This window comes from Centruroides sculpturatus, unplaced genomic scaffold (assembly GCF_000671375.1).
Source record: "Centruroides sculpturatus isolate CEXI.00-Female unplaced genomic scaffold, Cexi_2.0 scaffold359, whole genome shotgun sequence".
Lineage (NCBI taxonomy): Eukaryota > Metazoa > Arthropoda > Arachnida > Scorpiones > Buthidae > Centruroides > Centruroides sculpturatus.
Window position 1 is genome coordinate 165,640 of NW_019384764.1, and position 15,587 is coordinate 181,226.

At 28.0% G+C, this 15,587-nt stretch overlaps 1 protein-coding gene and 1 long non-coding RNA gene across 5 annotated transcripts in view; one reads left to right on the top strand and one right to left on the bottom strand.

Moving 5' to 3' along the window:
- LOC111628882 overlaps window positions 1–14,682 on the bottom strand; it is a 30,515-nt gene extending 15,833 nt beyond the window's left edge. For both annotated transcript variants that reach the window (XR_002757244.1, XR_002757243.1), the window contains exon 1: window positions 14,474–14,682. This is a non-coding gene — a long non-coding RNA (uncharacterized LOC111628882). The remainder of the gene's footprint in view (window positions 1–14,473) is intronic.
- Window positions 1–14,816, top strand: part of LOC111628881 — a 32,749-nt gene extending 17,933 nt beyond the window's left edge. For all 3 annotated transcript variants that reach the window (XM_023372740.1, XM_023372741.1, XM_023372742.1), the window contains 2 exons: window positions 759–919; window positions 14,679–14,816. In XM_023372740.1, the coding sequence (XP_023228508.1) occupies window positions 759–919; window positions 14,679–14,732 (215 nt within the window). In that variant the 3' untranslated portion in view covers window positions 14,733–14,816. The remainder of the gene's footprint in view (window positions 1–758; window positions 920–14,678) is intronic.
- The last annotated feature ends 771 nt before the right edge of the window (window positions 14,817–15,587 follow it).

Consider the following 15,587-nt stretch of genomic DNA (forward strand, 5'->3'; position numbering starts at 1 on the left):
CCCTTTATTATACTCAATTTTTGATTTTAAAAAATTCGAAAATTATTAGATATTTTAAATAAAAAATAAAATTTACGTCATTTATAAATTCTCCAGCGTAATTGGCTATTTTTAAAAACTAAATTGATACAGTAGAAGTAATTCCAAAGCTAATTTGCCATCTTTCAAAAGGTCAAATGGATTTTAAAGTATATTACCATTTATTAACCAATAAACGGCAAACATACTTTTGAATGATAGCAAATCAGATTCGAAATCGCTTAAGATGTCAGTTTCAATTTTGAAAATAGCCAATCACGCATGCGAATTATATTTTGAAATGTATTATAAAGCCATTTTGAAATATTTAGTGATACAAATAAACTTATAGCGTTTGTTTGAAATTTTCAAAAATTATTTATACTTCTTCATTTAAAAATATGTTATTTATAATTTTACTAACCGTTGACGTTTTAGTAATTCTATAATTTTATATTAAACTAAAATTTGAGCGCTATTGGTTTATTTTTAAAAATACTGTGACGTAAAAGGGATTGATAATCAATCATACAGCGGGAGTCGCGACGTCATATTTTCTCTAGATAGAAGGATAATTATAAATTTATAAATCTCCTGTTTGGAAAATTTGATATCTCCATTAATAATTCATGCGATTAATATATAAAAGAAATAAACGATTACTTTCTGTTTACAGAAACTAGATTAGTTCCTATAATAAAAATTAAAACTATATAATTTATATATGATTTATGTAACAGAGTGCCCACCCGCTCCAGACGGAATGCAGAAAATTCCATGTCCGAAACCGAATAAAAATGGACGTTATATCTGCGTGGATAATCGTGTAATATGCGATGGATTTGTTGATTGCCCCAATGCTGATGATGAAGATAGAATGTCCTGCATGTTTTATAAAACGGTAATTTTATTATATTTAAATGTCTATTAAAGTTTCACGTAAATCTTCTAAAAGAGTGTTTTAAATAGAAATTAATTTAAAATAAACATTTTAAAAGTTGCTAGAAGGAGAATAGCAGACATTATATTTACCATCATCATTTTTAAATTTTATTAATTAATTATTTTATAATTTAATTTCCAAATTATCTATTTCTGGAATTAAATTAAATTCTTTATCAAGTACATTTAAAAGTTAATTAAAATAAACTTTTTATTTTTTGTATAATTTGTTACAATTAGCCTAATCTTATGTTACATAAAATACTAATTACTGTGCAAAAAATATTAACCTTTTATAGAATTTTAAAGATAACAAACTGAAAATATTAATAATTTTTGATTTATAGAATGTTATATAAACTTAATAGTAAGCTTAGTTCATAACAAAAGTTTTGTAAAGTGTAATTACTATTAACATCAATGAATTACTTGCTCTACAACAGAACTTCCATTAGTGTATATTTAATGGGTACAAGTGAACAGCAAATAATTTAACATCATTATAGCTATTATTGACCGTTACAGGAACATTTTATAATTTTGTGATAGTTTTTTTTAATACGAGTTAGTTTTTTACCTCCACAAAATAGTTTTTTTTTAAAGAGTAATTATATCTAAATTGAAAGCTTCAATTTTTTAAGAAATGAATCGACTATATCATGTTAATAATGATTTAGGGACATCAATGGAAAGAATTAAAAAAAAAAAGGTATCAAATTTTGACCTTGATAGTCAGGTATTATTAGATAAATAAATGGTTACCCGCTGTGATTAAAAGATTGCATTCCCTACGTGATGTAGCTTGATCAAATTACATCAAGACAAAAGCAGCTTTATGAGAATGCTGTTGACGTTACACTTGTATGGAAGAACCCCTCTTCTTCAATATCGTGTTCTGAAATAGTGTAAGAAAGAATGATTGAGATTTGCTTACGAATAGATATTTTTTCATGTATAGAAGAAATTTGGGGATTATAATAATATTAAAAGTTTCTAATAGATTTTTCATATTGAAATCAATTGTAAATAGGCTACTCTATATAAAATTTTCTTATCAACTTCGTAATAACTAGATCTACTTGGGTTAGTGTGTCGAGGTGTTATTGAAGTCAGCTAAATAAATTTCACAATTTATTTAAATAGGATTTCAAATTACGAAAATTGAATTTTGAAAATATTACATCAAATAATTCATCTTTAATTTATGTATATACATTTAATTTTAATGATAAATTACTTCTATTCATTTATTCCTAAAAAATTTTTATGTTAAAGATTTTTATTGTTATGATTCGTGGAAGTGAATTATCATGCTAATGGCATTATTAGGCATAAAAATCTAAAAATATGCCTGTGTGTACTTCCTAAAATCAAAAATTTATGCATTGAAGTAATAAGTAAAAGCCTTATAAATTTATTTCATGTTATATTTGTTCTTAATAGTTATATTAATTTGGCAACATGCCTCTTTTTTTTAAATGAAAACTCGATTCATCCATACGTTATATTTTCATTTTTTTTAAAGTAAAAATAATTAAAATTATAGTTTTAAATTCCGAAATAAGTAAGGATTTAAAATTCTTTATTTAAAAAAAAATATTTAATAAAAATTTACAATATTTTTATAGCAATTAAATATTGTTCTTTAGCCGTGACCTGATTAATGTATCGTGACAACTGGCAGTTAGATCTTCTCTTTACTTTTAATGCAAGATGTGTAAAAACTCATAATCGTATACGCTACTTGAATATTCTACTAATTACGTTAAATGGCCCACAATCTTAATTATCTTATAGTTTATGAAAGCTTTCCGGGGAATGACTCTAATGCTTAATTTTACATAATATAAAATACTTCTCTCCAAATAATTTATAATTTAAATTGGAGTTTTTGCATAGTATATTAAAGATAAAATTATAACACGAATATTATATATATATATATATATATAGGTTATATCAGGTTATTTTTCAGGTGATAACGTAAAATAAATCATATAAAATACTACTTATTTGATGTTGTTGAGTAATCGTCTACTTTATATAATAATTAAATATTCGTATTTTAGTTAAAAATTAATTAAAATTATAGTTTTAATAGAATTACAATTAACTGAATAAAATTGAATATCTGTTAAACAATTAATAATTTTTCATTTTACGAAAGTTTTTAATATATTTGCATATTTAAATAACAAGAATTTATCGATTAGAATTTATTTTGATAAACAACGTGATTTATTGGTTTGTTTATTAAATGAGTTAAAATTTAATTAATTTTTGTTATAAAATTTAAAAAAAAAATGGAATTTAACATTATTTTCAATTGAAGAGATTGAAAGTTTTTATCGAATGTTTACTGATGTATATAGCCTATATTCATATGAAAAATATAATTTTCGATTTTTGTTATAAAATATTTTATATAATCACAAATTCCTGTTTAAATAAATAACTTTTTCTGTTCAATTTTCATTATTTTGAATTATAATGCAAAGAATTTTACACTTATCATACCTTTAATAATATACCCTTGTCCATATAAGATTTTATTAAATTATAATTAATTACAGTAAATTATATAGTGAAAGAAGTAAAAATACACTGGCGAAAAATGAAAGTGGAACAACTTGAAAAATTATCTATTCGTGTTGAAATTTTGTGAGTTTATAGAATGTTTATGTAAATTGATAGAAAAAAAAATTTATTTAGAATATAGGATGGACACTGTGTGACATTAGCTGATTAAAATCGAGTGTGACTATCTTGTGTTTGAGTACAAGCCCTGATTCTGTTATAAATTATGTTCTAGAAAAGTCAATTGATGTAGTTGTTATCCAATCATGACCCATACGTGCTCAATAGAAAACATGTCTAATGATCTAACAGGTCATGGAAGGACATTTATATTCCGAAGAGAATGTCTAGTGAGGTTGGCTAGGTGAGTATGCATTGCCTTGCCTTGTTGAATCAATGCATTGTTTATGTTTGTCAAAAAATAGTAAATAACTGGATTATAATACTGACATAATACTGGACAGTAAATGAGCCTTCACGAATACAATAAAAAATCTTGAGTTGGTATTCATATCGTATGTCATAATGCTGGGATGTGCAATGTATACAGTGTTCACTTGCTCGCTCTCTTGGGTGTCTTCTAATTTTAATTCGTCTTTCATTACACCCCATAAAGAAATGGTTTTCATTACCGAACACTATTTCACTTCTCTTTCTAGTTAAACTTGTCATAGAACTTCTAAAAACATTCATGACGATAGGTCAATGTGACATATGAAATAAACACTTTTAATCCTACTAGGAATGCACAAGGGAAACTACAGAATTTCTTATTTATATAGCAGTTAATATTCTTCTCATAATTTCATTCATCGAATCTAATTATTTTACCACTCGTCTGTTTGTCATGTGGGTCCAGAAACTGATGATGGAAAGCAGACTCTTCTTTCATTAGCTGGCACTAGCAACAAAGCGCTGTCGAAACTTCCCTGCAATTTGGCGGCAAAGAATTTCTTGGAATGAAATTCCTCTTCATGTAACCTAATAATCTTTCCACACTCTCAATTCAGAGAAATACGTGTACAGTAGGGTCTCAGTTTAAAAGATCCCAATTTAACGGACATAAAATTTCTATTCTAAAAAAGAAATTTAAAACTTTTTTATTCGTGAATAGAGTACTCTAAAAGGTTGAGTCAATGAATTAACATTAGTGGAGTGGAAACATTCTATTAGTTACATTGTATAGTTTTTTGACGTATTTAATTAAAATGAAGTTTATTTCCTGTCGTGAATTTATTTTTATATTTTTAACAGATGTTTTACTGGCGTGCTTAAATTATTCAATATACATTACAATAATATTTTATTCATTTTATTCATACTTTATTCACACACTTTAATAAATCCTGTACATTGTAAATTTGTTATTATTATGTAGACTTATATATTTGTTTAAAATACATTCGATTTAATGGATATTCTTAATAGACGACCAGGCCCGTAGCTAGAGAGGGCCAAGGTGGCTCAACCATCCTTGTTGATTGTTCCAAATGACGAAATTCTATTTATAAATTTATCTAAAAAATATAAATAATGATTTTTTAATATTTAAATTTCGAATATTTTTACAGCATTTTGTACACGCGTTATTTAATATAATATTATATCATAAAAACCGAACCCATTCTCAGCAGAAAGAATAATTAATCATTAAACACCTTTGGCTGTTAAGTGTTTAGTGTAATATTTAAAGTTTAATGTTCTATATTCTATACATAATGTATTCTATTTTAGAACTGTTTTTAACTGATGTTCCAAAAATCAGTCACTTGAGGACAGCCTGTACATTAGGCTGTATAGTTTAAGCAAATAAATGTTTCTCAGTAACCAAAGGTGTTTAGTGATAAAGTATTATATCGTATTTCAAAAATTTTCTAGGAGAAGGCCTAAATCTTCTTTCTCTGAGGCACTTCCAGTAATGCCATCTCAAAATTTGCTAGGTCCATCCCTGCTATAATCGATCTAGCTATGCCCTCGTAGACAATATTCCTTTCCTCATTAATCCAACAATAATATAAATAAATAAATAAATTTTTACTTAAGAAAAAACTTTGCCAGAGGAGTGCCAAAGCCCCTTGGCTCCTCTGTGGATGCGCCACTGACCTACTGTATAAAGTAATTCTGGTATATTCTAGCTGTGTTTATACCTTATATATTGTACGGAAGAACTAAAGTAACGTTTTTAAAATTTTGTATTGATAAAACTAATAATAATAAATCTTAAAAATATAACATTTACTCATGTGTCACACAGATAAATAAGGTTGTTTTCATAAACTAAGTGCTGCTGAAGATTTATTCTTTATCATACCTCTTAACATTATCACCAAGTATGGTTAAAATTGATCCATCTCACGATGTTCGCCTTCAATTTCTGCTAATGTATTTATTATGCCTCATAAAGAATATTGGTCTGCAATTTTAAAATTGCACACCTATAAATTCCCACTATTGTCTGTATGTCCTTCCTTAATCTCGAGAACAGAGTTAGATAGACTAGATGAAATTCGAGACCAGATAGGGAAAGCTTAGGATCTTGAGGCCGCATTAACTAAATACGAACTTAGACCGGAAGTCACGTTATTTCAATTCAAAAAATTTTCTCCAGAACAGTTATATAAATGACCGGCATGATTCTATTCTTAATAGGAAAAGTATGATATACAGGGACAAGACACTACTAAAATCAAAAGCATTGTTCATCGAGATCTAAAAATTTGGAGTTTGGCGTTATGATGATGTCACAATAAATAATTGTTCGTTTTATATAAGGAAAGAAATGAATTAAAAATTGTTTCTTAAAGATTAAAAACTGAATTAGAAAAGATTAAAAATAACGTTAACGATACTAAACTACAGGAATTTGCTGATCACCAGTGTTCTCAATAAAAGAAAATTAAATCAAAATATAAATAATTATTTTGTTTAACCAAATTAATGTATGATTAATGTAATTTTATNCCTATAAATTCCCACTATTGTCTGTATGTCCTTCCTTAATCTCGAGAACAGAGTTAGATAGACTAGATGAAATTCGAGACCAGATAGGGAAAGCTTAGGGGCTAGAGATCCCCTAACTAACTTCGTGGAAATCACGTGATTTTTTAAATTATATTTTAAAATTTATAATAAAAAACCAAGAATGGATCTTGGTAGATTTGATTGAATCTTTGATATTTCATAGTGTTAGTAGTCTTGATCAGAAGTTTTCGTAGGCACAAAGCCAAAAACTGGACAGTTTTTGAGTTACGGAGCGTCCAAGATACAAAGCAGCATAATTCGCGTATGTGTTATGAATGTTACTATAGGAAATCCTCGTTAGTTCGAAATTCAGGGGACGAAATATTCGCGATTTCGAATTATCGAATTTCGAATTGTCCGAGATTTTCATATTTCTGTACAATATGCCAAATGCTATATAACTGATGTAATTTATTAAGCAACGTATACAGAAGGCTATTTTCGTTAATTAATAATAATACTAATATACTGTATAGGTAAATAGCATGTGCCCGGTGAAAACCTCACAGGTCACCAGATAGATTTTATAAAAAGTAAAATAGAATTTCTTGAAATGTAGTCCAAATTACTTTTAAAGTGGCTGAAAAAGTAATAAGTCGTAGCTAGAGTCGTACAAATATCTCAATCTGCTACTCGTAGCCCAATCCTGCAACCCCGAAACCCAGCTGTATTTTATGAAATAAGAGAGAAAAAAAGGATAGACCATATGTAAGGTGACACCCGAAAATATTTTACTATAAAAGCAAAACCATATTGACCAGATTAGAGTTGTTCTTGTCTATTGTTCTCTTATTTCTCTTATTGCATGGAGGCACTTCAATGTAAAATAAACGAACAAGTTAACCCAAGCATATCACAGTTTAACAGAATTTTCACTTCGAATTTCGAACTAACCAAATTTCTTAATTAACAATCAAATCTCTATATCCCCAGCCGCGGCAAAAGTACAGTCACGAACTAACAAGTAAGATAAGTTCATCAAACTTTTACACGCTTGATTTTATAGCGTCCACTTCATTTTTACTTTATTTCTTTTATCAAAAATTTTAAAATTCTCTTTTATTTAACAGAAAATAAATTATTGTTATATTAAGCACCAAAAAATTGAATTCCTCTTTCATTAATAAGCAATAATATCTTTTCTTAGCTACTCTTGCATCAAAGAACTGCAGCGAATTTCTTGCGAAAGGAAACAGAAATCTTGACTCGCGAAATAACCAGTAAAAACACAAATCTATCAATATGTAACTGGTTTAAACACCGTTATTCTCTAGGAATTATCACACCCACAGATTACAAAAATACTAGCCTATCAAACAACTTTATTTTACCCAGATGCATTTCGGAATGACGGCAATGACCATGCGGAATGCGTATGGTTAAAGAAAAGAACACAGGAAGAAATGATTTTATTATAGAAATAGAAAAAAAAACAATTGGAATATTGAAATATTGTGTAAGAGTATCAAAAAAGAGTTTGTGCTTCGTTTGGCTTGTTTGAAAGAAAGCCCACTGAGGAGGGAAATGTTTTAATTTTCAAAATGTATCTGGGTAAAATAAAGTTGTTGATAGGCTAGTATTTTTGAAATCTGTGAATGTGATAATGCCTAGAGAATAACGGTATTTAAACCGGTTACATATTAATATATTACTGTACGTATAAAGCAAAATGTTAAAACATAAAAATAGTTTCATTAGCTTAAAACTTTTTATATTAATATTTGTAAAAAGTTTTAAGCATTAAATTTTATTACATTAAGAAATATATTACAATACATTTCGTTTAATCTCACAAATTTTATTTATTAAAATAATGCTTGAAAACACATAACAATTATCGTTAAATACGATATTGATATTTTGTAACTATATAACCTGTCACTGAAAATGTACATTAATTTTATTGTAATGTGTAATTTGTTACAAATTGTCGATATAATGTTTAGAAGGAGAAATACCGTCCATATTGAAGGGATGAACTTTCTACTCCCACATAAGATGAATTTTTCAGAATCAAATCTATTACAAATATACCGAAGATAGCAACATGAATTCTGATTATTCGAATCTCTTTGATCTTATGATTCGATTTTTTTCCAATCTAAAAGCTTTGCTAACACTCAATCGACTATTTTAATCGTTGTCTTTCCTTATAAGCTATGAAAATTGATAGAAATAACATTATTTTTCTAAATTGAAACGTTTTCTTCATGTATGTAATGTCCCTTACCCCGGCCGAACTTATGATGCGTAGGATTAAAAAGGACCTCTCAGTGCCCACGGTGTGGAAAGTCAAAAATGAAAAAAGGACATAATGACAGACTAAATTTAAAATATATTGAAGGAATTTAAGGACAATATTAAGAATTATCAGACATTAATTTTAATAAAATAAAAACAAGAGAGTAAATTAAATGCTTCTTATATTTTTTTGATAAGTTTTTATGGAAGATTTTATTTTTAGAAATAGTGGGTGTGATTAATTAGTAACTCAATCAAACAAATTGAATATTATTTTAAAATACTAAAGAAAAAATGTTTTAACTTATTATTATTATTATTAAAATTCGTTGTATAATATGCTATTTAAATATCACAGAAAGTATCTCGAATTTTAAGTGAAAATTTTGCTAAGATTTAGATCTAGAAGAATTAGATTTCGTTCGAAAAATCCTTAGCAGCACTTATAAGACACAAACCGAGATATGAGGAGAGCGTGGGAACATTGATCGCCCAAAGTTGTCGGGGAAAATTATTGATTTTAAGCCTTAATGTATACATTTACTTAAAGTTATATCAATAATAAATAAATTGTTGTAATTACCAATAGCTCTTAGAGTGACTTTTGTCGAAAAGCTTCTGGATCGGTGATCACGGTCCTCCTCCTTCCGGAGCTCCATGAAATGGGTTCCAAGGGTCGGAAGGACGAGGATCGTGAATTAATAATATATATATATATTTATTTATTTAATTATTTTTCTGGAGTATAGTATTAGTTCGTGAATGTTATATTTTAAATACCGTATAATAAAAATAATCGTAGTGTTGAGTTTAGAGAATAAATATAGTACAGTACATATCAATACAAGTATATATGCTGTGTTGTAAGTTACATGTAAGCTAAGGCCTGAATATATATTTTACAATCAAACTTCGATTTACCGATACCATTTGTTTACTTCTGAAATCGGCACACTAAATCGTGTGGTGAAATACTTCAAACAATAAGAATTATATATAATACCGAAATGTATATACAATGTTGAGTTTGTGAGTTTGAAAATTCATATCGTTGCGATATAAAAAATCGTTCATTTAACAATTCATAAATGCTTAATGGTTCTATACTTTATAATTAGTTATTGGGAAGATCCGTTCTACAAGGATAACCTCATTTAGGGGGGTATTTTATCGAGGTTTGACTGTATATATATTTACTCTGATTCAATTTGAGATATCTAGACGAGAACTCTTGCAGTAATTTGGAAGTAATTAAATATTAAAATATTTAATGGAATATTTATATTTTATAAACTTGAGTTTCCGACTGACGATGCGGTACCATTGATTATGATCAAAGCTTTGGATATCAGGCAATCATCAGCTTTTTCCGACAAATGGCGAAGACTCAAATTCAATTACAATATACGACAGACGCATAAAATAACATTTATTTTGTTTTCATTGTCATCTAAATAAGAAGAACAGATCCTTATTTTTTCTCTAGCATATCCAATTTAGACAGCGAAGACAGAAATACAACAGCCACGTCAGTCAATGTCATCGCAATTAGTTGTAATGGTTGAAATGTGACTAAAATATCGATATAACGATGCGTGCCAATATATTTTTGACATTTCAATATCACAATTTCAATTCCAAAATTATTTTTAAGGCTATAAACTATAGTATTTTAATTCTTCTTTTTTATCTCATATATCCATGTTGCTCTACTAAGATACCAAGAAATGCAAGTGAATGCTGTATTTCCGTAAAATTATAAGGTTCTGAAAGTAATAAGATGAAGGCAGCAAGATTGAGGCTATTTTCCAACAGTTAGAGATAAAAATAGCTAATCTGAACTTTAAACCAGTCTAGCATTGAAACAATGCATTTGAAGAGCTATGTTTATGGATGTTGTTTTATCTCCTAGACCTCTAGAACATGTTATAAAAACATTGCCACTTCTTCGCGGAATTTCCTGTATATAGCTTATGTAATAAATTAATTTCATAAGCTAAACATATTTATTAATTTTATATTATTATTTAACTCCTGGGGAATACCATTATTTCTTAATGTTGATAGTTTAGTAATACAACATTATATAATCAACATTTAAAGTGAATGAATCATTTACTTAAGAAATGATTATTGAATCAATCGATAGAGAATTGAAAAGTAGACGGCCTTTAAAGATAATTTAAGTAAATTTTATTCTAATTATAGTTTTATTACATTCCCAGAGTGATTGAAAACGATCTCTTATATCAATCACTTCGGGAAGTGATAAGCTTACATTAATTCATAAATCTGTAAATTGAATTTTTAATAATTATACTCTTTAATTTTTAATTTTCTTGAATAAATTAACCATCAAATTAAAATAATTAAATCTTTTAAATACGAATAAAAATATCTCATATTTTCTAATTAAAATTTTAATCTACCATCGCTGTTATTTTTAATGGAAATGTAAGACAGAAAAACTTAAGTATTTTTTTTTTTCTTAATAAAACTAAGAAATTTTTCAAAGAAAAAGAAATAATGTCATATTTAAAATAAGAAAAAAAAATCTTTTCGCTAGATTAATGATATAATTACATGTTATCGATCCGATAAAATTTATTGAAACGTATTCCAAGAAAATGAGTTCTTTCTTCATTCCATTCAATAATAAGATCTTAATGAGTATAACAAAGTATATTTAATTTATATATATTTATTACTTCACAAATTCGATTAATTTCCTGGGAAAGTGCTGATTGGAAAATAATCGATTTTCTGAAGACTTTTATTTATTTATTTTTTAATTTTCATATTATTTCATAAAAAAGAGCAAAATTTAGAATTTAAGAACGACATTTGTATTAAATGACAACATTTGTTGGCCTGCAATTTGAAAAAATTGTAGACCTGTAAATTCCCACTGTCTTCTGTCCGTCGGTCAGTCTGTCCTTTCTTAATCTCGTGAACGGAGTTACATACATGAAAGACGAGACCAATTATTTGGAAACTGTTTATCTTTATTTTTTAAAACGAATCTCTATTGCTGTGTGTTATTTACGTGCTGTATCGTAAATACTATGTTTGCCATACGGCATGAAGATTTGTAGATTGTAAATGTTAATGCATAAAGAAACTTAATGCTTCGTTTTATGATTATCAAGTACAGTAGGCATACATAAGCATTGTATATCTTCATGTGATAGTTTGTAACTTTTATACAGGCATTGCATTGTGTTTTAGTTACGATTTAGGAAACTGGTTGGTGATTTCAGGCTAATGGTGTAAAGTATTTATAATTTTTTCCCATTTAAAATAATGAGAAATAAACTCCTGGTTAACGTTCTCCCACAATTTGATTTTCAGAAACGGATTACGTTTAGACGGGCAATGCCTGTATTTTCTTTTTCATTATAAAATAAAACATTAAAAAGTTTAAATTTGTATACTGTTTTATTTTTTAAAATCAGAGCCTTTCTTTAATATTCTCTTTTTTATAATTTGGTTATCGTAACCCTAGATATACCAATCTGAATTATGTTATCGGATTACGATGTTATATTTCTATACATATTTTGATACATTATAATAATAGATATTGTAATCCTCCTTTGCATTAAATGGATATTAATGTAATGCTTTTAGAGACAGTTTATTGGGTTGGCAATTACTAGTTGAACTCTGATTTTCGTAATAATAAATAAAAATATTGTAACATTAATTCTGAAAAAATTAAATCAAGCTTGTAAACTTCAGCGATAAATTAATGCAATGAATGATATAACATTTTTCAATCCAGAAAATTACATTCATTATTTCCTCTTTATGGAAATTAATAGGTTGTAAGTGATCTAGTATTACAGATGCTTTAATTGGGGCATTTTATGTGATAAATCATCTCAAGGATTTAACTATAATGAATCGATTAGTTTCTTAGACAAATGATAAAGAACACTGAGTAGTTATAAATTTGTATATTATTTAAAATATTAGTAATTTCTTACTAAACTAATAAAATACGTTGCCCAAATAAGGCCCACATTATATACATAGCAGTGATTAGTGACTAGATGAAAGTATGACTTTTAAAAAATTTTCAAATTAGGCCTATTTACGAGCACTGTTCAAAATAAAATTCGCTATTGAAATTCAATGGCTTATTAATTTTTGCCGTACTTTTGGGCGAATAAATATCCAACATCTTCAGGCTGATAATCAATGCATTCATCATGAACCCATTCTTGATTTTCATTAATTAAAGGGAGTTTGTATATTGCTGATTTTGAAAATACAGTGGCTATGTGTTTTGGGAATCAGGGATTCCAATGTGTGAAAAACTTAGAATTCGTTGTACCAACTCCTGTTCCTGTACTTCCGACAGCAGTACAGGAAGTGACTTTTCCCCCCTTTCTTATGTCTGTTCTACTTGTCTTTAAATAGTTTCCTAAAGTTCTGCAAGGAATGTTAAACCTGCAAACTACATTTCCTGACTTTGTTTTTTTTTTCTACAGAATCCAGTTCCTTGGCCATATCCAACAGAGAGGAATCTAGTTCTTTCCCTGTTTTCTTTCCTATAGCAGGTATAGTTAACTCTGGAAAAACAAATTTGTTATGACAGTTTTCCAAAGTTTATATTGTTCTCAATAAAGTCCTTCGTTATTGCGGTAGGCCTTATTAGGAACATCCAGTTCTATAAATAACAGTAACACTGTAGTGTCTCGTACTTCAATTTAATTCATTCCAGGAAACTGTTGGAACTCTGAATCAATTTTTCCCATTATAAACAAGGGAAAGCGAATTAATCCATTCCTAGACCCTAAACAATACTCATTTCAATAAAGTTAAAACAACAAATACACGTAATTTAAAGTAAAATTAACACAATTAAATGCCCTAACAATAAACTTCTGGATTTAATAGGAAAAGGTTATATTTATTGGGTTGAACAGAAAGTTTTTGTGTATTTTTAACAGGTTTCGTTACTTAACGTAATGTGTGATTTATCAATAGCAAGGTTGAGGCCGAAGTTTTAAACGCGAGAACGTGTACGTCGGACGTTCAGCGCCACTTTCCTGTAAGCCTAAAAGTTTGACAATGGTGTTTGGATAGTCGGTGGAATCATGCTCGACACTCCAAACACCATTGTCAAACTTCTAGGCTTACAGGAAAGCGACGCTAAACGTCCGACGTACACGTTCTCGCGTTTAAAACTTCGGCCTCAACCTCGCTAATAATTTAACTTGTGAAATTTAACACATTAGTGCTAATTTGAGATTGTATTCTTTGTTTAGAATCTTATTTTACCCTTCGGGCGTTTTTTTTTTATTGTACTCATGGTTCGGATTTTGAAGCAGATTTTTGTCGAATTCAGCGTTCGAAGTACGAGATACCACTGTATATCTTAGCCCTAATGAATATGTCGCGTCTCCTTTCCTTCACATACACACGATTACCCTTTTTCTCTCTCTTAAATATACTAGAAATTATTTTTCAGATAGACATTTTTATCAGAGTCCGCGCAGACTTATTTTCATAAACTGAGCCTTATTAGGGCAACCTACCTTATGTACTGTATATTATTATTATTTGTGATATTGCTTTTAATGAAAATAAGAAAATTTAGAATTAAAGAAGTATTTTATCATCAGACTATTTTTAAAATTATAAATAATTTCTATTATCAGCTTACTTGTACAATTTCCCAAGCGTTTAGATCGTTTGAGGTATTAATTAAGCCTTTGGTTTGATGTCAAAATTAACGTTTCCTTCTAGCATCAGAAAACGGAAACATTTTTAAGATAACGTGTTAATCCGTTGAGTGGCTTCTTGACTAGTCTATTTAATTCAATTTTAAATACTTAATTAAGCTTATCTTCACGTTTTTCTATTTGCAGATCACATTTCATTTGGATGTATTGGCACATGCCATGTTAAGATGGGAATGGTAGTTCGAAAAATTTTACTTTTCTGCTTCTGTGTTACTAAAAAGTTACATCAACTCATTTATTATATCAAAAATCAGCATTATTAACTAATCTCCATAATTCAATTTCAGAAATTTCTCTCTACATTTCCCCCATCTTGTTTTCATTTTAACGAGAAATAAAATTTAAATTATACTGATTTGCTTGTCTAATTATGTATATACATGAAATTACACAATAAATTTGAATTTCCAATCTCAAATTTCGTTCTTGTTTTATTTATAATATGGATTTAACTTAATTTGTTCATCAATTATTACAACAAACACACTTTACAATTAAAATTTTATTTCTTAAAAACAACAATTGACATAACTCTAAAATACAGTTTTTAAAATATCCATGATTGTTTTATTTATTCAAAAAAACATTTTTCTTTTTAGACGTTTTAGCTGGTCATGATCAGTTTGATTCTACAACAGTATCTGATAAATTAACATTTTATGTTCCTGATGAAATATCAATAAAAGATGTGCATATTGGCATACCCAAGGTAAAATAGTGTAGTATTTAAACCTAATTTAAAAATGTTGTTAATGTTTTAAAACAACTCTCCTATATTCCAGTAATACAAATTCTACTTTACTTTGCGTTTTAGTCCTCAAGCTAAACTAAGTGGTGTCAGGACTGACAAGAAGATTTTTGTGAATCTTCTTCTTAATTATAACGGCCATCCTCGTGAGACAAAGTAGACTGGAATCCCCATTCTCACACTAGCATTTTTATGTCATCAAGCTATAAGCATTCCAAATAGTTGTCATTGTCATAGCAATCATTATTACCATAGCAAAAAAGGAAATGACATAGGTTCTTATAAAA